This window comes from Crotalus tigris, unplaced genomic scaffold (genome assembly GCF_016545835.1).
Source record: "Crotalus tigris isolate CLP2741 ecotype Arizona unplaced genomic scaffold, ASM1654583v1 scf7180000018306.2785112, whole genome shotgun sequence".
NCBI classification, from domain to species: domain Eukaryota; kingdom Metazoa; phylum Chordata; class Lepidosauria; order Squamata; family Viperidae; genus Crotalus; species Crotalus tigris.
Window position 1 is genome coordinate 592,848 of NW_024096934.1, and position 25,871 is coordinate 618,718.

General features: G+C 46.8%; 1 protein-coding gene across 3 annotated transcripts in view; it reads right to left on the reverse strand.

Moving 5' to 3' along the window:
- The window catches only part of CLTC (clathrin heavy chain), a 120,212-nt gene that overhangs the window by 9,635 nt on the left and 84,706 nt on the right, over positions 1–25,871 (reverse strand). For 2 of the 3 annotated variants that reach the window (XM_039350005.1, XM_039350006.1), the window contains 13 exons: positions 25,486–25,608; positions 25,244–25,389; positions 23,461–23,644; positions 21,434–21,626; positions 18,446–18,603; positions 16,572–16,736; positions 15,017–15,124; positions 14,178–14,345; positions 11,766–11,915; positions 9,866–9,997; positions 8,693–8,803; positions 8,377–8,547; positions 7,309–7,530 (listed from right to left, as the gene is read on the reverse strand). In XM_039350005.1, the coding sequence (XP_039205939.1) occupies positions 7,309–7,530; positions 8,377–8,547; positions 8,693–8,803; positions 9,866–9,997; positions 11,766–11,915; positions 14,178–14,345; positions 15,017–15,124; positions 16,572–16,736; positions 18,446–18,603; positions 21,434–21,626; positions 23,461–23,644; positions 25,244–25,389; positions 25,486–25,608 (2,031 nt within the window). Of the gene's footprint in view, positions 1–3,148; positions 3,248–7,308; positions 7,531–8,376; positions 8,548–8,692; positions 8,804–9,865; positions 9,998–11,765; positions 11,916–14,177; positions 14,346–15,016; positions 15,125–16,571; positions 16,737–18,445; positions 18,604–21,433; positions 21,627–23,460; positions 23,645–25,243; positions 25,390–25,485; positions 25,609–25,871 lie in introns of those variants that run through there. The other variant, XM_039350007.1, reaches the window with a different exon arrangement.

Consider the following 25,871-nt stretch of genomic DNA (forward strand, 5'->3'; position numbering starts at 1 on the left):
AATTCCAACTGCCTTTAAGAAAAGCACCTTTGGGACGAGGGCTCCTCAATTCAACCCTGAGCTAAAAATATTCTTTTTTATTGGGTTTGTAAAGTCTTACGGTGTCATTCAGCTGCTGCTGGCTTAATTCCTGGTTTTATATCACCTGATATATCAAACATATAATCATGACCTGACATGGAAAACCTACCAAATGAGTGTGAGGCTAAGGCCCTTTGCTAACAGCAAACCTTTTTCCTTTTCTTAACCCTTAACCTCCCTTTTCTCTCCCAAAAGTGTGTTTTATGACGCTTAAGGTATCTCCAGCAACAAGCGTTTGAAATACCGTCTTCCCAAAATAATGGTCCCTGAAACCAAAGCGCAGAGCACGCATGCGCGCACGCAAGAGGGCAGGTGAGGTGAGTGTGGTAGTCCTCGACTTACGGCCCCAACTGAGCCCAAGATTTCTGTTGCTAAGTGAGACATTTGTTCAGTGAATTTTTGCCCCATTTTGCCACTTTTCTTGACAAATGAATCCATTTCATTTGTAAATTCAGTGACAGGGTTGTTAAGTGGGTCCGGCTTCCCCCAATGACTTTGCTTGTCAGGAGGTCGCAAAAGGGGATCACATGACCGCCCAGGGCACGGCAACCGTCGTAAATGTGAGTCAGTTGCCGAGTGTTTGAATTTGGACCGCCTGACCATGGGAATGTCGCCAATAATCGTCAGTGTGAAAAACGGTCCTAAATCCATTTTCTCAGGACTGTTGTAACTTCGGGCAGTCGCTAAATGAACTGTTGTAAGTCGAGGACTACCTGTATATCCAGTCAACCCTACGCCAGCTTTGCGTTTTTAAATTTCCTGTTGTGATCTTATATTCCTGGAAAACCAAACACTTAGGTTGGAGAACCTGCTACGGTGAAGAAGGAACAGATCAGCAGAAAAAGTGTTTTAAGGTGCTACGGCACAGATGTAGATAAAAGGATGCAAGCTAAGCAGAGGAGATATTCAGAGATCTTCCACAACTGCCAATTTGGCTGTGGTGGGGTTTTTCTCCCCCCCCCCCCATGGCTCCGAAGAAACACCAGTTTTTTTTTTTTAAAAAGACCCCCCACTAGCAATCTGCTTTAAGCAGTGGAGCGCTACGAAGCTCCATCCGAACCACGTCATCGGATGCCCTGCGGACAAGGTTTTATTGATGGCAAACCGCTCCTTGTATAAAAACAAAAAAAAGGGGGGAAAAAGGCTTTTCCACGAAGACTGCAATAAGGCTGCAGAAAGAAGAAAAGTAAGGAAGAGGAAAGAAAGAAAGAAAGAAAGAAAGAAAGAAAGAAAGAAAGAAAGAAAGAAAGAAAGAAAGAAAGAAAGAAAGAAAGAAAGAAAGAAAGAAAGAAAGAAAGAAAGAACAAAAAGAAGAATGAACCGCATGCGGTCAATGCTGGAGATTTGGTGTTATATGTGCATGGAAAAAAAAGGCAAAAGGACTGAAGCAAAGAGTGAATTGTAAGATGGCGGCCAGACGCCTCCCTCCAGCCAGCCTTTCCCCACCCACCCAAAAAAAGTTCACGGCACGCAGAAACAGCCCCCCCCCCGGCCCCCCGCTTTCCACAGCAATGCTTTGCAGCTTAGGGAAAGTGAGATGTACATCACAATGATGGCCGAACATGCTCAGTTCAGAAAAGCAGACACTGCAGTTCATGTACCCCTTTTTTCACATCACACGGGCCACCCTGCCTTTGACTTGCTAGCTGCTGAAGGACTTGGGCATTGGGTTCCAGACTTTTGGGGGTGGGTGGGCAAGGGGTGTTTGTGTGCGTGGCCAATTCTCAGATGAAAAGGGAAGCCTGGATTGGCACATTGGCAGAAGATGGGCGTTAAATTTGAGGGGAAGCGCTACTGGATGGGAAGAATGGTTCAGCTTCGGAAAGTGGAGGCCTCGGGCTCTGGCTTAAATGGGCCTGGAAAGTTTTGGGGGTGAAGGCAAGATGAATCTATGGGAAGACCCAGGCCTTGAGATCCATCAATGGGAAGACTCAGGCCTTGCAATCAATCAATGGGAAGACATGGGCCAGGCAATCAATCAATGGGAACACACAGGCCTTACAATCAATCAATGGGAACACACAGGCCTTGCAATCAATCAACGGGAAGACACAGGCCTTGAAATCAATCGATGGGAAGACCCAGGCCTTGCAATCAATCAATGGGAAGACCCGGGCCTTGCAATCCATGTGAAGACCAGAACTTGCAATCAATGGGAAGACTTGGGCCTTGAAATCAATTGATGGGAAGACATGGGCCAGGCAATCAATCAATGGGAAGACCCAGCCTTACAATCAATGGGAACACACAGGTCTTGAAATCAATCAATGGGAAGACGCAGGCCTTGCAATCCATGGGAAGACGCAGGCCTTGCAATCAATCAATGGGAAGACCTGGGCCTTGCAATCCATGGGAAGACCAGACCTTGCAATCAATGGGAAGACTCGGGCCTTGAACTCAATCAATGGGAAGACATGGGCCAGGCAATCACTCAGTGGGAAGACCCAGGCCTTGCAATCAATCAATGGGAAGACCCAGGCCTTGCAATCAATCAATGGGAAGACCCAGGCCTTGCAATCAATCAATGGGAAGACCCAGGCCTTGCAATCAATCAATGGGAAGACCCAGGCCTTGCAATCGATGGGAGGACCCAGGCTGTGGAAAGTGACTCCTGCTGGAACAGGAAGCAGCCCGATGGGACCAGAGAGGCAGAGGCCTGGCTGGTGTGGGAAGGGGGAGTCTCTAAGCAGCTGGCCACTCCCGGCGAGTTAGTAAGACTGGCGTGGTCACAATCCTCTCCAGGAAAAACACACAGCGTCAAATGGGAAACCCAATTGGCCCTCTGCCACCCTTCAGGGAGAACCAACTGCGCCAGCTTTTCCTGCTCCTTCTTTTTAGAGGCTTCTTGGGATGCGGTTAAACGTCTGGTGAGCTCTCCGAACCATGATCCTGGCCGATTGCTTCTAACCTTCCTGGAGAGTTGATGAGCCATTTAGTGCCTACCGTTCTGTCCTACAGCTATGACACTGGTTTTTAACTTGCAGAGGCTTTAGTGTTTTTTGGGGGGGAGGGCGGGCGGGCAGAAAGCAGTAGCAGCAGTGTAGGGAAGGTAGAAAAGAGGAAAATAAAAATAAAACAAAACTCATGCAGGTATCCTTAGACTTAGGCCTCCAGATTTAAAAGATGGAAAAGAATCAACTTTCACCTTTTCCTTTATTGTATCAACCTGCAAAGAAATTCAGAAGGTGCAGCTTAGAGGAAAGAGAAATTCCAATATTTTGCATTTTAGAATTAACAGAAAGTAAGTAAAAGGGAGGGGGGGTTTAAAAAGTCAAAAGGCTGCCCTTTGCTGCCAAAGTCAAAGTTTCCTTACGTTTCCGCAGTTGAACGGGTAACATTCTTATGTTGCTCAAAGAACAGCATGCAAAGAGAGGGTGAACCTTGTGCATTAAAACTCCAGACCAATGAATCGCAACTTGGGCAACGTTAACATGTGTGAACTGGCTGAGGAATTCCGGCCAAGTTTGAAGACCCCTGTTCTAGAGCAATGGTCCCCATCCCCAGACTGGACCATGGAAGTTGCAGGCAAGTGTGCGCACATCCCCATTTGCTCGAGCAGTGGACGTGCGTGCCTGCCATTCACGAAATGGAGCTGCGCACCTGGCTGAGGAATTCTGGGAGTTGCTTTGGACCAGAGTTTCCTAAGCTTTCTGCCTTTATGGACTGGTGGGGGGAGAGGGGGGGAAGGGACGCTCCATGTAAGTGGCGGGCATTCCTGTCCGCAGCTCCATTTTGTGAATGGCAGGCCCACACGTCCGTGCGTGCCTGGCTGAGGAATTCTGGGAGTTGAAGTCCACGAGTCATCAAAGGCCCAAGTTTGAAGAGCCCTGTTCTAGAGCAATGGTCCCCATCCCCAGACTGGACCATGGAAGTTGCAGGCAAGTGTGCGCACATCCCCATTTGCTCGAGCAGTGGACGTGCATGCCTGCCATTCACGAAATGGAGCTGCGCACCTGGCTGAGGAATTCTGGGAGTTGAAGTCCACTAGTCATAAAAGGGCCAAGTTTGAAGACCCCTGCCGTAAACCATAAGCTGTCTGCTACTACTGCTAAAACACTCCAAACACAACCTTTGTTAAGGACCACAATCTGTGGGGTTAAGTCTCCTCTACTGTGCTGTGCTGCTGGCTTTATTTAGAAAAGACAGGTTTTGCTCTTAGCCCAAACACAACCATACATTTTAGAAATAAACAAGGAAAAACAGCTCACATGCAACCTGGACTCTCTGTCTGCCAAACCTTTGGCTGTAGGAGCTATGCTTTCAGCCTTCCAGCCCCTCTCCCCCCCCCAAGTGGGAAGGGATTAATAAGGGCTCCCCAATAATGCCAAAATTTTTGGAATATTCGCAGCGCTTAATGTCTTCAATCCTGGCCAGAACAAGCAGAGGGAAAGCCAAAGACTTGATCTACTCTCTTAGGACTGCCTTGCACACACTCAAGGCTGGCAGACTTGGAAACCAACTATCGGATTTCAGAGTAGATCAGGAGCCAGGACAAGTTCCTATACCCACTGTGGGTGGCATCTCCCTGTGCAAAGTGTACAAAAAAGATCCACTTGAGGGAGAAGCCTACTTAAGCCTGACAGCCTGGCACTCCTAGACATGTGTCCCACTCTCAAGTAAAGGGGATTAATCCTCTCCACTTCTGTCAGCTCAGACAAGCAGAGAGCCGAAAAAGTCAGCAGGGGTTTAGACTCGTCAATGAACCACAGCTAACCATCCAGTGTCTCCAAAAATTCTCTTTAGACAAGGACATGCAGCCTCTTCACAGGTCAGATGTCAACGCTGCTAACATCGGATGTTTTTGCATTGACAACAGATGGAGATGCAGCCATTTTCTTCTTTTGCTTTTAGATGATGCCGGGAGGAGGAGGGAAATGTGCACGAGAGTCTAGCTAGACCAGTGGTTCTCAACCTTTTTAATGCCGCGACCCCCAACTGGTCGTAAGTCGAGGACTACTCAACCGGTCGTAAGTCGAGGACTACTCAACTGGTGCAGCACCGTTTGCAGAATGGGACTTTTGGCGGGCTCAGCAGGGCAGAGACAGCCTGGACAATTCCTATTGGCTTTTGAAAGCCAATAGAATTAGACTCTATTCAAGAGAGTCTATTCTATTGGCTTTCAAAAGCCAATAGAAGAAAAGGGAGTAGCACAGCTAAGGAAAAGGGGAAAAAATGGCGGACTGCGTTGTTTGGCGACCCCTGTGAAATGGTCGTTCAACCCCAAATGGGGTCCCGACCCACAGGTTGAGAACCACTGAGCTAGACATAACAACACTGGACCTAGTATGAGAACCAAGGTTGTAGAAATAAGAGATGATAAGGAATTGGGCAGTCTGGAGAGGGAGCCCAGGCTTTAAACTAATTGGAGAATGTGATTTAAGACTGTTAACTGGAGGAGGGAATTGTGCTTTGATACTATGTGCTCAGGGGAGGGGAATACAGTTTTTGGTTTCGATTATGTTAGTGCCCGATGCTATGCTTCTCTAATAATGAATCTTTAAGGTAAACAATGCCTCGAAGTTGAAGTTTCATCTGTCGGAACCATGACATTAAGCCAAAAACTGAGTTCCCCTCCCCTGAGCACATAGTATCAAAGCACAATTCCCTCCTCTAGTTAACAGTCATAAATCACATTCCCCAATTAGTTTAAAGCAGATATGTCAAACACAAGTGGTTTCATGTGGCCGACGAAGCCATCCTGGAAGCAGTGAGGAGCCAATGTACAATTTTGTGGTGGCCATCTTGGCACTTGCCCCAGTGGACCATGCCTTGGCACTTGCCCTGGTCCCACCCCCTTCTGCCAGAGACCCTCAGATCTGTCCCACTCCTGCCCAGGCCCCCCATAGGCACCCTTGACGCGAATGTTGTAGAACTGACCATGCCCACCCAGTAGGCCACACCCACTCCATCCATGCCCACCCAGTAGGCTGCACACACTTTGGCCATGCACCCCCACCTCCCCCAGGGCAACCGCAATGCTGATGCGGCCCTCAGTGAAATTGAGTTTGACACCCCTGGTTTAAAGCCCGGGCTTCCCCTCCAGCTGGAGAACTCTCCAGCCCGCCAATTCCTTATCATCTCTTATTTCAACAACCTTGGTTCTCACACTAGGTCTAGTGCTATTATGTCTAGCTAGACTCTCCCACGTTCCTCCCCGCTCCCAGCATCATCTAACTCTAAAAGCAAAAGAAGAAAATGGCTGCATCTAGTAATAGTAGTAAAGTTGGAAGGGACCTTGAAGGTCATCTAGTCCAACCCCCTGCTCAGGCAGGAAACCCTACACCATTTCGGACAAATGGCTGTCCAGTCTCTTCTTAAAAATTTCCAGTGTTGGAGCATTTACTGCTTCTGGAGGCAGGTTGTTCCACTGATTAATTGTTCTCACTGTCAGGAAGTTTCTCCTTAGTTCTAGGTTGCTTCTCCATCTGTTCTCAATGCAAAAACATCCGCTGTTAGCAGCGTTGACATCAGACTGGAAACTAACAAACAGGGGTCCAATTCCAGTTTTACTGGCCCAAATTCGGCAGATTTACTGTGGCCGAGACAGAGAGAAAATACAGGCAAGTCCTCGACTTACAGCCACTATTGTGTCCAAACTTTCTGTTGCTAAACAGAACATTTCTTAAGTGAATTTTGTCCCATTTTGCAACTTTTCTTGCCACAGTGGTTAAGTGAATCGCTGCAGCTGTTAAGCAAGTAACACGGTTGGTTAAGAGAATCTGGCTTCCCCGTTGATTTTGCGTGTCAGCAGGTCGCAAAAAGGGATCGATCACGTGATCCCGAGACCCTGCAACCGTCATAAATGTGAGCCAGTTGCCAAGCGTCTTGAGTTTTGATGACGTGACTGTGGGGATGCTGCAGCGACCGGCAAGTGTGAAAAACGGTCATCAGTCCCCTTTTGGAGTGCCGCTGTAACTTTGGACGGTCACTAAATGAACTGTCGTTAAGTCGAGGGCTACTTGTATTCCAAAAAAAAACCAACAGCCCGGTCTATTCTGGCTAGGATCCTACTGTGCATCAAACAATCCAACAGAAGCTTTGAGCTGCCGTTTTGCAGGAGAAAGGAGGCCTGGCACCGACAGACGGAGATGTTGAGGAGACATTTTTTCAAGCACTGAGGGTCCCACAAGAAAGGCACAGCGAGCAAGTGACAAAGGGGTCTGGGACAGCCCTGGGGGGAGGGAGAGAGAGAGAGAGAGAGAGAGAGGAGGAGGCCTGGACCCTTACCTTGCTCAAGTATTCCTTCATGACCTGAATGAAGTAGGGCATGGCAAAGTCCATGATGTTGTGTCTCCAGGCGGTTTCCAAGACCACGTCTGGCCGAAGAAGATCGTAGCAAGTGAAGAGACAGGCGCCAAAACATTCTTGCTTGCCTTCCTGGAGGAACCACTGTAGCAGTTCCTCCGCCAGCTCCGTGTCTTTGGACTCTGAAGCGTATTGCATGGCGTCCTGGAAGGAAGGAGACGAGAAAGAGGAGGATGGGTCTCCAGTCCAACGCTTGGGAAGGACAGGAGAGCCCAACACCTGTAGACTGGCCAATAGCCCAGGGGTGGGGAACGTTGGCTCTTCTATGACTCATGGACTTCAACTCCCAGAATTCCTGAGCCGGCATGGCTCAGCATGGAAACCTCTCCCTTTCTCCTCAGCTTGGCTGGCTCAGGAATTCTGGGAGTTGGTCCACGAGTCATCAAAGAGCCAAGGTTGCCTACCCCTGGACTAGCCCCACCGGGATGTGACAAGCAAAGGCTGAACTCGTCTTCCTGGTCTCTTAGCAAGAGCACTTAGATTTATATACATTTAGTCCTCAATTTACGACCACGATTGGGCCCAAAATTTCTGCTGCTACGTGAGACATCTGTTAACTGAACTTTGCCCCATTTTACAACCTTCCTTGCCCCGGTTGTTAAGTGAATATATGCAGTTGTTAAGTTAGTGATTGTTAAGTGAATCTGGCTTCCTCATGGACTTTGCTTGTCAGAAAGTTGCAAAAAGGGATCATATGATCCCCGGGACATTGCGACCGTCATAAATATGAATCGGTTGCCAAGCATCTGAATTTTGATCACACGTGACCTCAGGGACGCTACAACGGTCCTAAGTGTGAAAAACAATCATAAGTCATTTTTTTTCAATGCCGTGGTAACCCTGAACAGTCACTGAATGAACTGTTGTAAGTCAAGGACTATCTGTACTGCAATAGTGCTTTTACAGCTCTCTCTGGGCGGTTTATAACGTCAGCATCTTGCCCCATCGCCATTCCTGCTGGCAGATTCGGTTGTCCTTGAGATCCGGTACCTTGTACAGTCGGTCTTTTTTGCAGAGTTCCACGCTTTGCTTCCAGCGGTTGTTCCCTTTGAAGAGATAGGCGGCGATTCTCCTGAACTCAATCAGCTCGTGTTTCTCCAGGCGCTGGGCGAGGGAGATGTTGTCGAAGTTGTCGTAGGCGTCTATCGATGTCCGAAGAGCCTGGATGAGACACAAACCTGAAGCTTTGAAAATGGCACCCCTACAAAGTCTGAATGTGGGGAGGTCGCCAACTTGTACCCCACCTTCCCAAGCTGCCAGGGGTTTCCACCCGAGGTCCAGGATGGGCCCCAGAAACCGTCTCTACCTGGTAATCTTCTTCTATAATGAAGAGGTTGTTGAGGGACTCGTTCACTGATTTGTTGTTGTGGTTCTGCACGGAGCGCAGGTAGGGCTTCACCAACGGAAGCTGCTTCACCTGTTCAGAGAACACATCTTCAGGGTTAAAGCATCAGGCTAAAATCCAGGGGAAGGTGAGTTCTAATCCTGCCTTAGGTACAAAAGCCGTCTGGGTAACCTTGGGCCAGTCACCAGGAGACAGTGAATTCTAGTCCCGCCTTAGGCACGAAAGCCGACTGGGTGACTTTGGGCCAATCACCAGGAGACTGTGAGTTCTAGTCCTGCCTTAGGCACGAAAGCCAGCTGGGTGACTTTGGGACAATCACCAGGAGCTGTGAGTTCTAGTGCTGCCTTTGGCACGAAAGCCGGCTGGGTGGCCTTGGGCCAATCACTAGGAGACAGTGAGTTCTAGTCTCAACTTAGGCACAAAAGCCGGCTGGGTGACTTTGGGCCAATCACCAGGAGACTGTGAGTTCTAGTCTCGCTTTAGGCACGAAAGCCAGCTGGGTGACTTTGGGCTAATCACCAGGAGCTGTGAGTTCTAGTGCTGCCTTAGGTATGAAAGCCAGCTGGGTGACTTTGGGCCAATCACCAGGAGACAGTGAGTTCTAGTCTCATCTTAGGCCCGAAAGCTAGCTGGGTGACTTTGGGCCAATCACAGGGGACTGTGAGTTCTAGTGCTGCCTTAGACATGAAAGCCGCTGAGTGACTTTGGGCCAGTCACCAGGAGCTGTGAGTTCTAGTGCTGCCTTAGGTATGAAAGCCAGCTGGGTGACTTTGGGCCAGTCACTCTCTCTCAGCCTAACCCACCTCACCGGGTTGCTGTTGTGGGGAAAATAGAGAGAAGGAGGAGGATAGTGTGTGTGTTTGCCAGCTTAAGTTATTTATAAAAAAAATAAAGAAGGGATATAAACAAACAAACGAACAAACAAAAACTTCCTGAGAGGAAAGAAAGAAAGAAAGAAAGAAAGAAAGAAAGAAAGAAAGAAAGAAAGAAAGAAAGAAAGAAAGAAAGAAAGAAAGAAAGAAAGAAAGAAAGAAAGAAAGAAAGAAAGAAAGAAAGAAAGAAAGAAAGAAAGAAAGAAAGAAAGAAAGAAAGAAAGAAGGAAAGCAAGCTTCCACTTTTGGAAAGCTTTCTTACCTTACTAAAGAAATTGACTGCACGGGGATGATCCAGTCGTGGCGAAAGCACCATCAGTAAGTCATTGAGCAGCAGAGGTTTAAATTCTAGGTAAAACTGAATTGCTTTGTAATAAAGCTCCACATTCGCCACCTGCGAGGAGGACAGTGAAGTGAGTGTCACTTTTGCAAAAATAAGGGCAACCTCCGGCTGAGGGTGAGGCGAGTAACACAACCCCCTCCAGCCGAACTGACTCTTCACCTAAGCCTTGAAATGGACTAGCGTCCCCAAAGGGCTGCCTTTTCGCACAGCTGGCTGCAACTGGTTTTAAAACAGCTGAGTTCAGACTGTATATCAGGGGTCTTCAAACTCGGCCCTTTGATGACTTGTGGACTTCAACTCCCAGAATTCCTCAGCCAGGCACGCGTGCCTGGCTGAGGAATTCTAGGAGTTGAAGTCCACAAGTCATCAAAGGGCCGAGTTTGAAGACCTCTGCTGTGTATGGGTTGGATTTGCCTGGCAGCTGTATTCAACGGCCTTCCCCGTTTTGCTGAGCTCATCACAGGCGGCCCGGATAAAAATGGGAGATAAAATTCTCTGCACATGCTCTAAGGACTTCGGGGTTGGGTGGATTCCTTGCTTTTAATATCCACTGGACTGGACTGGGATATCTGGGACGGTGTTTCTCAACTGTGGCAACTCTGAGACCTCATGAATGAAGGTGAATCTCCGTATCCCAGGAGAATGTTGCAGGATCCAATCTGGGACCTGACGTTTACTCTTCCGAGCTTTTGGACTCGTATTGGAGTCCATCCTCAGGGAATTTCTCTCTCCCCAGAATGTGTCCCCTTTGGGTTTTTCTATGCCTAGTCCTGCAACATTTAGACCTGTGGATTTCAATTCTCAGAATTCCCCAGCCAGCAAGAGAGGCTTCTGCAAGAACACCCTTCAGAAGACTCTGGATATAAAGTGGGGGGGGGGTGTCTGAACGTATTTCCCACCAAGTAATAATGATAATAATAAAGTTGGAAGGGACCTTGGAGGTCATCTGGTCCAACCCCCTGCTCAGCCAGGAAACCCTATACCATTTCAGATAAATGGCTGTCCAGTCTCTTCTTAAAAACTTCCAGTGTTGGAGCATTTACCACTTCTGGAGGCAGGTTGTTCCACTGGTTAATTGTTCTAACTGTCAGCAAGTTTCTCCTTAGTTCTAGGTTGCTTCTCTCCTTGATGAGTTTCCATCCGTTGCTTCTTGTCCTGCCTTCAGGCGCCTTGGAAAATAGCTTGACTCCCTCTTCTTTGGGGCAGCCCCTGAGCTATTGGAAGACTGCTATCATGTCCCCCCTCATCCTTCTCTTCATTAAACTAGACATATCCAGTTCCAGCAGCCGGTCCTTATATGCTTTAGCCTCCAGTCCCCTAATCATCTTTGTTGCTCTTCTCTGTACTTTCTAGAGTCTCAACATCTTTTTTACATCGTGGTGACCAAAACTGGATGCAGTGTTCCAAGTGTGGCCTTACTAAGGCATTGTAAAGTAGTATTAATACTTCACATGATTTTGATTCTATCTCTCTGCTAATGCAGCCTAGCACTGTGTTGGCCTTTTTGGCAGCTGCAGCACACCAGAAAGGAAACATACTAGAGCCGAGGTGGCGCAGCAGTTAGAGTGCAGTACTGCAGGCCACTTTAGCTGACTGTGTTCAGCAGGTCAGCGGTTCAAATCTCACCGGCTCAAGGTTGACTCAGCCTTCCATCCTTCCGGGGTAGGTAAAATGAGGAACCAGATTGTTGGGGGCAATGTAAATATATATACATTGCTTACTGGTGTACACCGCTTAGAGAGTGCTTGCACTTAAAGCGGTATATAAGTCTCATAAATAAATAAATACTAAAGACGTTATGTCGAGAAAGATCTCCTACCTTCGTGATGATGTCCTTGAATTGCCCTTCTTTCCAGGCATCTGTAGGATGGTTCATCATTGTAATAATAGCATTATCGTATTCTTCGTATTTATCGTACAGGAAAACCAATTCTCCCCAGAGGTGGGCTTGCTCAGCAGCCCTCAAAACCTATGAGGAACAAAGCATTTTGTAAATGGAAGCACGGGAAGGCCTCTCTAGCCCAACTAATCTAGCATGAGCTTCCAACGTTAATCAGTCAAACTTCTTCAAGGATCTTTTCCTGGGGTGTCTCAACATAATCCAAAGGGAATCCTGTGTGTTTTAATTTTGCAGTCAGGCAGGCCAATTAGTAGATTGCCAGCAATGCTATGAGGAGGCAAATCAAGATGACCAATGAAAAGAAGCTTTACACTGATGTGGTTATTACTTATGTTATTATGTGGTTATTATCACGCACCTCGGTTCTAATCTACATGAAAGCTGGGACATGACCACTGAAGTAAAGACAAGGATAGAGAAAGCTCAAACAGCATTCTTCAAAACGAAAAAGGTCTTCTGCAGTCACGACATAAGCCTAAGACTGAAAATCAGGCTTGTCAGATGCTATATTTTTTTTATCCTGCTCTATGGAGTAGAGAATTGGTCTCTGACAGAAGGCCATCTGAAGAGACTAAAACAGTGGTTCTCAACCTTTCTAATGCCGTGACCCCATAATACAGTTCCCCATGTTGTGGTGACCCCCAAGTGGGTGTGGCCACCAATAAGAGGGAGTAGGACAGCTAGGGAAAAGGGAAAAAAATGGCGGACAGCGTGGTTTGGCGACCCCCATGAAATGGTCGTTCGACCCCAAATGGGGTCCCGACCCACAGGTTGAGAACCACTGGACTAGAAGCATTTGAAATGTGGATCTACAGGTGGCTGTTGCGTATAACCCCGCCCCCAGGGCAACCGCAATGCTGATGCGGCCCTCAATGAAATTGAGTTTGACACCCCTGCCCTACACCAATCTCTTCTTAATGTTAATGCTGTCTTCTGAACCTTCTTCTTAATCCCCAGAGCACTTGTTAATGTACCTGAGCATGGATACCTGGCCTTCCAATTTTTGTCAAAATGAAACGACCAGCTTCCTTCGGGCTGTCCTTAGCGTGCCAAATCCCTAAGTCATTTTTGTCATCCTCTGCAATAAGTGAAGGTCCCTCACCAAGTCTGCACCGGGAGGTTCTCTTCCCAGCACTGTTAACAACTGCTCCTCGTTGACCGTTTGTGTTTTCTGTCTATACCACTTATCCCAGTGGTTCTCAACCTTTTTAATGCCACGACCCCCAACCGGTCGTAAGTCGAGGACTACTCAACCAGTCGTAAGTCAAGGACTACTCAACTGGTGCAGCACCGTTTGCAGAATGGGACTTTTGGCGGGCTCAGCAGGGCAGAGACAGCCTGGACAATTCCTATTGGCTTTTTTTTTTTTAATTGAAAAATTTTTAAAAGTTTTTACAAAAAACAGAAAACAACAATATAACAACAAAACAAAAAAAACCACAGAATTAAACAAACCAAAACAACCCTCCCCCCACCCTCCCCAAACCACCCAGACCCTCCCCCCCCGGAGCTTCCCAGAGCAGAATATAGGCTTAATTAAAAAAAAAATAAAAAAATTGTATAAAAAGAAAAAAAAAGATTAACAATAGAATATATATATATATATATATATATATATATATGTAAAAATAAAAGTTATAAAAAAGCTAAATAATATTTTTTATATCCAATTTAAATTGTATAAACTTTATCCATTTGTCCCAAATAGCAAAAAATTTCTCTTGCGATTGTTCTTTTAAGAAAGCCGAAATCTTTGCCATTTCCGCCAGGTAAGATACTTTAAAAAACCACTCCTGCAAGGTGGGCATTAGTCTTATTAACATTGATCTTGAAACCCGAAACCAATCCATATTGGTGAATCAGCTGTAATAACATTGCTACAGAATAAATAGGTTGAGACAAAGTAACCACCAAGTCATCTGCAAAAACTCTCAACTTATATTCTTTTTTGTTAACTTTTATTCCTTTTATTTCCTGCGACCCTCGAATCTTGATCAACAAAATTTCCAATGTTAAAACAAACAACCTATTGGCTTTTGAAAGCCAATAGAATTAGACTCTATTCAAGAGAGTCTATTCTATTGGCTTTCAAAAGCCAATAGAAGAAAAGGGAGTAGCACAGCTAAGGAAAAGGGGGGGAAAATGGCGGACTGCGTTGTCTGGCGACCCCCGTGAAATGGTCGTTCGACCTCAAATGGGGTCCCGACCCACAGGTTGAGAACCACTGACTTATCCACTTTAGCCAGTTCCTTCACGCAGCCCCTCTAAAGGGGAGCAGGTGGCTCTGAATTCTATCCTCCTCAAACCAAGCGCCAATCGGGAAAAAGTTACCTTAGGAATGTTGACCCGTGACCAAAACAGCTCCAAGTGCTCCCTCATCTTCTGTGGCTTGAATTTGGAATAGAGGATGGCCAGTTCGGTGAACATCCCCATATGGGCCCGTTCCAGCCCCAGAGCAGCTTCCAACATGGTTATCAACTCCTCAAAGTAGCCGCGGTCCTTTTAGGCGGAAAAAAAAAAAAGAAAGGGTAGGGAGATATCAGTCAAGAACCTCCAACAGCCAGGTGTCAATATCCCGCTCCAAGTATCCCAATAAAACTCCAGCAATCATTCCATTTCCAAAAATCTTACTGTTTATTGAATGCACTGCATGGTTTTGTCAAAGCAAAACTAATTCTGAGGTTCCAACACCAATTCATAGACTTAAACGATAGTTTTCCTAGGCAAATCCCCAACATCTTATGTAATTCATATCCATAAGTTCACTTTGTTATGGGAACCGTCTGATTCAAATCCACACTCGTTCTGGTGTCCTTGACAAGGGTTCAGGCTCTGCAGCTGAATCCAAGAGGTTTTGTTTCTTCATTTAACCCACCTGAAAGGAACATCTCCCCCCCACCACCACTTAATCTAAAGCAGTGTTTCTCAACCTTGGCAACTTTACGATGTGTGGACTTCAATTCCCAGAATTCTCCAGCTAGCGTTGCTAGCTGGAGAATTTTGGGAGTTGAAGTCCACACATCGTAAAGTTGCCAAGGTTGAGAAACACTGATCTAAAGGCAAGATGAAACGCAGAGGTACGTAGCTGCCAAAGTTGTATCCCTGACACAGGGACTTTTACCACTTTCCTTGTAAAGGAGGACAACAGCAACCAACACATGACTCATTACCTGGTAGTAATTAATGAGCTCCTCCAGTTCATCGGCATGCACAACGATATGCAAACCACACATCTGGGCCAAGCGGAATTCCTTCCCATCAACGCAGGCAAAGCAAACCTGAAAAGGCAAGAGGGTTGAGGTTCTGTTTAGGAAAAGGGGAAAAAACCAAGGCACACCGTCTCCCAAATTCTGTTATATGCTAGCTGGAAATCTGAGGAACCGCAGCTGAAATGGGAGGAGGGGGAGGGAGAGAGAGAACACAGAATCATGGGGCTGGAAGGGACTCAAAGATCTCCTAGCCTAGCCCCCTGCTCAAGTAGGAGACCTTATACCAGTGATGGCAAACCTTTTAGAGAACAAGTGCCCAAAAACTGCTCCCCCGCCTGCCCCATCTGCCGGCGAGGCCACCCACCGCCTCCATGGCCCACCAATCACCCAGCTGGCCCAACCGCGCTATGGCAGCCACACCCTCCGCCCGTGCCCTGCAGCATCAACTGTGCGCGACGGGTGCGAGGGCAAAGTCTTGTCCCCGCTGCTCAGCTGCCATGTCCTTGGCTGTACTGCTCCACGCGGGCTGAACTCGGGGGCGACTCTCCTCCGAGGGAGCTGCTGGTGAGGAGTGGGCTGCGGGGGAAGGCAGGTCTGGGGCAATGGCATGCGTGCCCACAGAGAGGGCTCTGAGTGCCACCACTGGCACGTGGGCCATAGGTTCGCCACCACTGCCTTATACCATCCTGGTCAAATGGTTGTTCGGTCTATTTTTGAAAGTCTCAATAGCTCCGGGAGGCAAGCTATTCCACTGATTAATTGTTCTCGCTATCAGAAAATGTTTATTGCTAGTTTTGATTTTTCTTTGACAAGCTTCACCCATTACTTCTTGTTCTGCCCTCAGGTGCTTTGGAGAATAGATCAATCTCCTCTTCTCTGTCGCAGCCCCTTAAGTACCAAAAGGCAGCTACCATGTCCCTCTCTTAACCTTCTCTTTGATAGGCTAGGTCAGGGGTAGGCAACCTTGGCTCTTTTATGACTCGTGGACTTCAACTCCTAGAATTCCTGAGCCAGCCATGCTGAGGAGAAAAGGAGAGGTTTCCATGCTGAGCCATGCTGGCTCAGGAATTCTGGGAGTTGAAGTCCAAGAGTCATAAAAGAACCAAGGTTGCCTACCCCTGGGCTAGGTATACCTAGTTCCCACAACCATTCATCATATGATTTAGCCCCAGAACCCTTGTCATCTTTGTTGCTGAGAGTTTTAGTCTCACCTTGGTCATGAAGAAAGCCGGTTGGATGATTTTGGGCCAATCACTCTCTCCCTGCCCAACTCACCCTACTGGGTTGTTGTGGGGAAAATCGGAGGAGGAAGGCAAGTTGGATACGTTTGCTGCCTTAACTTATTTGTAAAAATAATAAAAGCGGGAGAATGAATGAATGAATGAATGAATGAATGAATGAATGAATGCAGAGGTATCACTTCTGATCAGACATTTTCCTCCCTGTTGAGACCCTCAACATCTTGTGGGGTGAAACCTGAAAGTTACGGAGAAGCCGCTGGAAGCCCGGAACTTACCTCCTTCCAAGTTCTTGTGCTGTTTGCCTTCCGGGCCCCGTCAACCGCTGCCTGGTATTCACCCAAATGAACCAACGTGGAGGCCAAGCGGCCAAAATTGGAGACGTTGTTGTAGAGAAGTTTGGCCGCGTCGTACATCTTCTCCTCATAGCAACGATCACCAACCTACGGAAGCAAGAAGACATGGGTGGGTCTGCTGCTTATTGGTAAAAGGAAAGGCTGGAGTCCCCCCCCCCCCGCCTCGCTATGCCAGGGCTGACCACCAAGCATGTGAACACACTGAAAAACAACTGTTATATCATCCTGGAGGTAATGACTAGAAGTGGTTCTAATCCATCTTCAGCTGCAAAAGTGGATGAAGTTGGACCACTATTTAGTTTACAAGATGGAAACCACAGGAAAAATTAAGTGTGCCACCTCAAACTCCTGAATGAAACGTGGGATATAAATATATAAAAGATCTTCTCCAATTATGGAGATCTCTAATAAGTCAGCCCACATAGGACGCTCTAATGGTTTGATGTTCTCTTCCACCTTCAACCGTAGAAGATCACTGCTTTAAGTCTTCAAGTCTCCGTTTCTCAACCTTAGCAACTTTAAGACATGTGGATTTCAACTCCCAGAATTCCCCAGCCAGCCATGCTGGCTGGGGAACTCTGGGAGTTGAAGTCCACAGACCTTAAAAAGTGCTTTCGCCAAGACCTTAAAAAGTGCTTTCGCCAAGACATTCACTAAGGGAAAAATGCTATAGAGGTAGCCTTGACTTAATCGCGATTGAGCCCAAAATTTCTATTGCTAAGCAAAAGAGTTGTTGTTGTTTTGCCCCATTTTACAACCTTTCCTGCCACAGTTGTTAAGCCAATCACTGCAGTTGTTACGTTAGTCACACGGTTGTTAAGTGAATCTGGCTTCCCCGTTGACTTTGCATGTCAGAAGGTCACAAAAGGGGATCACAGGACCCCCGGGGACACTGCAGCCGTCATAAATACATACAAGTTGCTAAATCTCTGGCTTCTGATCACGTGACCACCAGGATGCTCCAATGGTTGTGAGCATTGTCGTAAGTCCCTTTTTTCAAGTGCCATTGTAACTTCGATCGGTCACTAAACCAATGGTTATAAGTCGAGGACTACCTGTATCTACCTACTTCCACTTTGTTCTTTCAGAGTTTGGTCTGACTCCAAGCATCCACCATTGCCTACAAAATCTCACTCCTTTGGACTACACCTCCTCATCTGTGCTCAGACCGTCAGTGATCTAGTCCCCACTTCAGATCCTCCTCAAAATCTCAATCTACTCAATCTAATCTCATTGCCCAAATCATCCGTGTGTGTTACAGCTGCAGCCAACACATCAAGTCTAAAGATTCAGTTGTCTCCTGTTTGTTCTGCGCTTCCCACGAGGAGATCAGAGCAGCGACAGCAGCCCGACTTTCTCCTCACTTTATTTTTCTAACAACCACCTTGGGAGGTGGGAGAAGAACCCATGACTAGCTCAAGAGCTGTCAAAGCACATCAGGGCAGGGTGATGATTCGAACCAGCTTCTTCCCAACGCTGGTTCTTTCGTCTTCCTTCACCCCACCGAGGGCTCCCAGAATCCTGCCTAAGAGTCTCCATCACATTAACAACCAGCAGACAAGCGGCTGGGAGGTTGGATGGGAAGAAATGCTATGTTTGGGTGGCAATTCTTACAAAAGCTGCCCAGAGTCACCTTATAGGGAAGATGGGTGACATAAAAAAATAACAAATAATAAATAAATGAAATGGGAGGAGGGAGAAACTACCGACCTTCCCAACGACTGCAGAGATGGAAGGCAGAAGTCTAAGAAAAACCCTCGACCTGCAGATTAAAAACCCAGGATGGAAGCACTCACTTGCTGGATGTGAGCATTGTTGGGCCCGTTGATGAATTCTTCCAGTTCAGCCAGGCGGTTTGTTTTGGCCAGAGCAAAAATAAGCTCCGTCTCCACGTAGGATTCCCTGGCCTTTCGGCGAGCCATCTGCAAGTACTTCACCAGCTCTTCCCAGTTGCCTAGGTGGGGGACAAAAAAAGAGAGAGGAGCCAGCTCCTAGTCACATCGCAAGAACCATTTGCGGGGCCGTTCAGTCCCTGTCCTTTGAAAAGGAGGCAGGAGCGAAGGATGTAACGGTCATGGCGATGCCAGCCTCGTCGGGGCAGGCTCACCCGGTGACAAATGTCCCTTTAAAATCAGGAATGGGAAGTGGGGGGGGGGACGGAAAGAGAGAGAGGCATCCCAGCATGTGCAGCCCTGGCGAAATCAAAAAAGACTGAGGCATCAGTGTGCCGATTAATTTCTACTTTAAGATCAGGCTGTGTGCGGAATTTTATTAGAGCCAAACAGTTGCTCATTCTTGCAGAGTGGAACACAAGCTTCCCAAAACTGGGAGGGGGGGGGATAGGAAAAAAAAATCAGGTCAGCCAAACAATCCACTTCTTTGTCATCCACCCGTTATACTGGGCATGTCTGTTCACACATCTGTTGCTGAATAAATGTACTTCACAATGTACTACACGGGCTCTTTTCCCATAGGAGAGGTAACCACCTCTAGCCTTCGTGCGTAGGTGTGCAGAGAAAGGGATCTGAAGAGAGACCCGTGTTGAAAGGGGAAGATGATACTCGAATTGCATTTGCTCGGGGAAGGAGACAGGAAGAGGGACGGCCAACGTCATGAGTTGGAAGCTTTCTCTCGTTTCGGAGGCTTTTGCCCTTTTTATAAACAACCCAGAGAGAATCAAAAAAGAAGGAAATATCTGGTAGAGAGAAGAGCCAGTGGGACCCCAAGGAATCCGATGGGTCCTTGGTTCTCTCTGAGCTTGTTTTCTTGCAGACATTTCATTACCCAACTAGGTAACATCATCAATGCAAGAAGGCAGTGGGGTTTGCTCTTTATTTATTTACTAGTGGCTTGCCCTGTCACCACTGGTAGGAGTCTTGGATTAACTTTATTAAGCGCATGAAAAAGGTTCTAGAAGGAAGTACAGATAGTCTTCGACTTACAACAGTTATGGCCATTTTTCACACTTACGAACAGTTGCAACATCCTCTGTGGTCACGTGGTCAAAATTCAGACCCTTGGCAACTGGCTCATATTTATGACGGTTGCAGTGTCCCGGGGTCATGTGATCCCCTTTTGTGATTTTTGGACACGCAAAGTCAATGGGAAAGCCAGATTCACTTAACAACCGTGTTACTAACTTAACGACTGCAGCGATTCGCTGCAGAAAGGTCATAAAATGGGCAAGAAAAGAAATGGGACAAAATTCACTTAACCCATGTCTCACTTAGCAACAGAAATGTTGGACTCAGTTGTGTGGGTAAGTCAAGGACTACCTGTATATTCAATATTAAGCTCAAATCAAGAACGCGGGGGCATAACCTCAACTGGCCAGGAGGGAAGGTCAAAAGTCATGTCAGAAAGGATGACCTTACAGAAGCTTGGAATCAACTTCCAGCAGAGATAAGTGGGTCAGTTCTTAGTAACTCAGTAACTGAGTTTAAACATGCTTGAGATAAGCACATCTCCATCATCCGACAAAATTTAAAAAATAAAATAAAAGCAAGAGCGTACAAATATTTCAAAAATAATAAATAAAGAGCCTAATGATGAGAAGGACAAGGGGGGACATGACAGCCGTGTTCCAATATCTCAGGGGCTGCCCCAAAGAAGAGGGAGTCAAGCAATGGGTGGAAACTAATCAAGGAGAGAAGCAACCTAGAAGTAAGGAGAAACTTCTTAACAGTGAGAACAATTAACTAGTGGAACAACCTGCCTCCAGAAGCGGTGAATGCTCCAACGCTGTAAGTTTTTAAAAAGAGACTGGACAGCCATTTGTCCGAAATGGTATAGGGTTTCCTGCCTGAGCAGGGGGTTGGACTAGATGACCTCCAAGGTCCCTTCCAACTTTATTATTATTATTGTTGTTGTTTTGTTGTTGTTGTTATTACTACTACTACTATATTATTATTATTATTATTATTTATATTAAATACATAAATTAAAAAGGGAAAAAAGAAAAAAAAACTCTCAAAGGGCAGACTTGATAGACCACTGGGTCTTTTTGTGCCATGAGTTTTCTATGTTTCTATACATTAGTGGCTTGACCTGTCAAGCGTTGGTGGGAATGTTCTTGAATTAGGTTGTGGTTTACTGTTGGTTTGTTTGATAATGAAATGTCTACAAAAAAAAAAAAAAAAACCCAAGTTCAGAGAGCAACAAGTACCCCACAGGTTCAACCCTGAGCTACCAATGTTCTCTTCTATTGAGACTCTGCGCGAGTCTACAGAGTCAATTTCTAGCTCAGCCTTTCCAGCCTGCTGACTGAGATTCCAGGTTTTTTTTGTAAACAACAGATTGGAAAAGTTTTTCACTCTCCACGGGAAACACTTCTTTGTTTCCATCTAGAGCAGGGGTAGGCAACCTTGGCTCTTTTATGACTGGTGGACTTCAACTCCCAGAATTCCTGAGCCAGCATGGCTCAGCAGGGAAACCTCTCCATTTCTCCTCAGCGTGGCTGGCTCAGGAATTCTGGGAGTTGAAGTCCACGAGTCATAAAAGAGCCAAGGTTGCCTACTATTGATCTAGGCCAGGGGTAGGCAACCTTGGCTCTTTAACGACTCTGGACTTCAACTCCCAGAATTCCTGAGCCAGCATGGCTCAGCATGGAAACCTCTCCTCAGCGTGGCTGGCTCAGGAATTCTGGGAGTTGCAGTCCACGAGTCATAAAAGAGCCAAGGTTGCCTACCCCTGACTTAGAGCCACGGGAGGTGTATTTTGTGTTCTCACGAAGGCTACTTAATGGGGAGCAGGGGTGAGGAAGAAAAACAGTGCCAATTCCCTACCGCTTGTGTTGGCAGCCTGGACAACCTCCATGTAGGACGACGGATCGTCTGCTTTGATGTAGGAGTCGATGGCTTCCTTCACCATCCCTTTCTGGAGTTGAGCTTTGGCAAGCTGGCTCCACACGGCAGGCTCATTGCAACGCTCAGCAAACTCATAGGCTCGGTCCAGGTTCCCAATGTGCTCGATCAAAACCTAGGAAAAGAGCAAGAGCCTTGCAAAGGTGGACTCAGTTACAGTTAGGAAAACCTCTTGTGGTGCAAGGAAGCAATGATCAGAAAATCCAAAGAGCAGGAGAAGACTTGACTTTTAAGAACTAAAAAACTACATCGGTGGTTCTTGACCCGTGGTCTGCAAACCCCTGGGGGGCCACATTGTGATCATACGGGGTCCAAGAAAGGCTTGAAAAAATGTTATGATTTAAATCTTGAGTTTTGGGGGATCGGTGGCTATGGTCCATAGCCACAACAGGTATTTAAAAAGGGTCCATTTTGAAGGAAAAGGTTGAGAACCATTGAACTACATCATTAGCCAGACAGATCGAGGTTATAGGCACTTTAAACAAAGACATTCGGAACTGAGTCCGCTTAACATACGTGGGTGAAAGGGTGCAAACAAATTCCAGCCCCATCTCCAAGATCACTGCAGATGGGGACTGCAGCCAAGAAATTAAAAGATGCTTGCTCCTGGGGAGGAAAGCTATGGCAAATCTAGACAGCATACTAAAAAGCAGAGACCTCACCCTGCCAACAAAAGTGCGTATAGTCAAGGCCATGGTTTTCCCAGTTGCAATGTATGGCTGTGAAAGTTGGACCATAAGAAAGGCTGAGCGCCAAAGAATTGAGGCCTTTGAACTATGGTGCTGGAGAAGACTCCTGCGAGTCCCCTGGACTGCAAGGCAATCAAACCGGTCAGTCCTAGAGGAGATCAATCCTGACTGCTCTTTAGAAGGCCAGATCCTGAAGTTGAAACTCAAGTACTTTGGCCACCTAATGAGAAGGAAGGACTCACTGGAGAAGAGCCTAATGCTGGGAAAGATGGAGGGCAAGAGAAGAAGGGGATGACAGAGAATGAGGGGGCTGGATGGAGTCACTGAAGCAGGAGGTGTGAGCTTAAATGGACTCCAGAAGATGGTAGAGGACAGGAAGGTCTGAAGGAACGTTGTCCATGAGGTCGCGATGGGTCGCACACGACTTGGCAACTAATAACAGCAAACTGAGTACAATACTCTACTGACTAAGTACCAAAGATGTGTTTTTTTCAAAAGGCAATTGGACTTTGTTTTTTTCCTTGAAGATGGTTCGCTTCTAGTTCAAGAAGCTTCTTCAGTTCTGACTGAATGGTGGAGGATAGAAGGATTTATATTCTTTGCAGCCATCTGGTTGTTAGCACTCTTTCAGAGAGTCGTTAAGACCACTTGGAGATTTATCTGTGCCCTCATGATCACCTGAACCATGCAAATAGGTATGGAGCCTTCTTGGAACTGCTGAAAGGACTGTTGTAAACAAGAGATAGGTGGTATTCCCCCCCCCCCTCTGTTGAGAGGACTGTTCAATCTTAATATAGATGGCCTTTCTGACCCCTCTTTCAAACCAGCGGTCCTCTCTGTGCAAAATGTGTACTTTGTGGATGCTTCCATCCTCCACATTCAGTCAGAACTGAAGAAGCTTCTTGGATGAGATGCGAAACGTCTCCAAGGAGAAAACAAAGTCCAGTTGCCTTTTGAAAAAGCACCTTTGGGACAACCATGAATGACTGAAAATCTCCACAGACTGAGCAGAGTAGTGCACTGATGAAGTTCCCTGGTTTGGTGATGAAATATCTGCAAAAAAAAACTACCAAGCCCACAGAGCACCAAGGACCCTCCCCCCCACACACAAAAAAGTGTGTATTATAAATGCTAACTTTAGCAAAGACCGGATGGGTTTTATCTAGCGGCGCACCGGGAGGTGGAACTCAAGATCAAAGATAAAAGCAACTTTTGGCCATCATTGGCACATCAAATTCGGTTGTGAAGGGTCAAAGTTACCTGGATGGCAGAAGTATTGACGTCAAATTTCCGAAAGATGGCAAAGGCTTCTTCAAAAAGTTCGTTGCTGATGGCTATGTTGGCGATGTCAGGGGCATCATAGTTATCCAGGCGATTGATGTATTCCATGACCCGGGTGCGGTCAGCCTTGATTGCTGTCAGAATGAGGAGGTTCTGGAGATTCCTAAAAAAAAAAAAAAAACAATAAAATGCATCATAAGTTGGAGACTTACCAGACTTCAACAGACAAATTTAAGACTCACATGGACTTCAATTCCCAGAATTCCCCAGTTAGCACTGCTGGTTGGAGAAGTCTGGGATTGAAGTCTATACGTCTGAAAAGTTGTCAAGATTTGGAAATACTAACTTAGAGACCACAAGCCTTAGCTCTGATCTGTCTACTTTAAGATTCTGAACAATGAAAAGAAGAGAGTCATTTGTCCAGATATTATGGGAAAGGGGAGAAGATCAAATGACCCATCAAGAAGGGAAGGCAGGGTATGTTATGGGCCCAATCAATTAGGGATGGACATCTTGCAGGCCCACGAAAAAGAGCCTTCTCGGTGGTGGCCCCCTCTCTATGGAACATCATTCTCCCCCTGGTACAGTTGGCCCCCACTTTATTGCTTTTCTGAAAGGCCCTCACGATGTGGTTGTCAAGGTTCCGAAACACTTCAAAAAACTTTCAGGCATTGTTTATCCTAAAAAGTCTTTAAGATCTGAATTCCCCTCCCCTGAACACATAATATTCAAGCATAATTCCCTTCTCTAATTAGCAGTCATAATTGTTCTCCAATCAGTTTGAAGGGAGCTGTTTCTTATCTTAACTAATCCCCACACACATTCTTTCTCCTCCCCTCCCAGCATCATCTAATTTAACCCTAAAAGTCCCACACAGCTTATACAGAGAGTGGCTGCCTCTTCATATTTTGTCAAAGCAAGAACATCCAATGTTAGCAGCGTTGACAGTTGTTTTTTTCCAGCGGGACTGGGGACCCCAAATGGAGATGGAGCCAAATGGCTGGTTTGACTGTATTGCTGCTACCGTATGGATGAGTGGTGGGGCTTATGGGTTTTTATGTTATGATTTTTCATGTTGTAAGCCGCCTGGAGTCACCTCTGTGTAAGCTGGGCAGCCATTAATTTGTTAAATAGGTAGGTAGGCGGGTAGATGATTGATAGAAACATAGCTAGATAGCTAGCTAGACAAATGGATAGACCAGTGGTTCTCAACCTGTGGGTCGGGACCCCATTTGGGGTCGAACAACCATTTCACGGGGGTCGCCAAACAACGCAGTCCTCCATTTTTTCCCCCTTTTCCTTAGCTGTGCTACTCCCTTTTATTCTATTGGCTTTTGAAAGCCAATAGAATAGATGCTCTTGAATAGAGTCTAATTCTATTGGCTTTCAAAAGCCAATAGGAATTGTCCAGGCTGTCTCTGCCCTGCTGAGCCCGCCAAAAGTCCCATTCTGCAAACGGTGCTGCACCAGTTGAGTAGTCCTCGACTTACGACCGGTTGCGGGTCGCGGCATTAAAAAGGTTGAGAACCACTGGGATAGATGGATAGGGAGAGGGGACGAGAGGGAGGAGAGAAGGGGAGAGGGGGAGGGAGAGAGGGGAGAAATGGGGAGAAGGGGGAGAGAGAGAGGGAGGAAGAGTGGGGAGAAAGGGAGGGAGAGGGAGAGAGGGAGGGAGGGAGAGGGAGAGGGAGAGGGAGAGGGAGAGGGAGAGAGAGAGAGAGAGAGAGAGAGAGAGAGAGAGAGAGAGAGAGAAAGTACTAACCTGTGTTCACTGAACACAGAATTATCCAGGACAATTTTCTCCAACAGTTCAATAAGTTCATTCGGGAGGTCAGCAGTCATGAAAGCCTTGACGGTAACAGAGACCTCTTCGGGATCCTGAGTCTCGGAGAGAGCTGTCTGCACAACCTAGCAACCAAATTGGGTGCAACAGTCAACTGAGCATGGCTTTTTTCAAACTCATCCCACACACGCAAGCAAACACAGAGGCCTCAGAGAGCCCACCTGGTCAATGAGAGGCCGCCGGTAAGGGTTGCTTTCTAGCAGCACGCTGGCCCACAGTTCCGGATCCTTACGGCGCACCAAGTAACGGGAGAGGCTCTTGAAGAGGGAATTCTCATTGCATACCTGGAGGACAAAGGGGTTGACACAGTGAGGACGAGTGGAGGAGAGTATTTATACTTCAGGGTTGAATTCGGGGGTCCTTGATGCTCTCTGAGCTTGGCTGTTTTCTTACAGCGACTGTATTTCATTACCAAGCTAGGTAGCACCAGCAGCACCGAACACTGATGATGTCACTTAGTTTGGTAATGAAACATTTGCAAGAAAACCACCAAGATCACAGAAAACCGAAGACCCCAAAGTTTCAGGACGTGGTTTGAAAAAGCAAA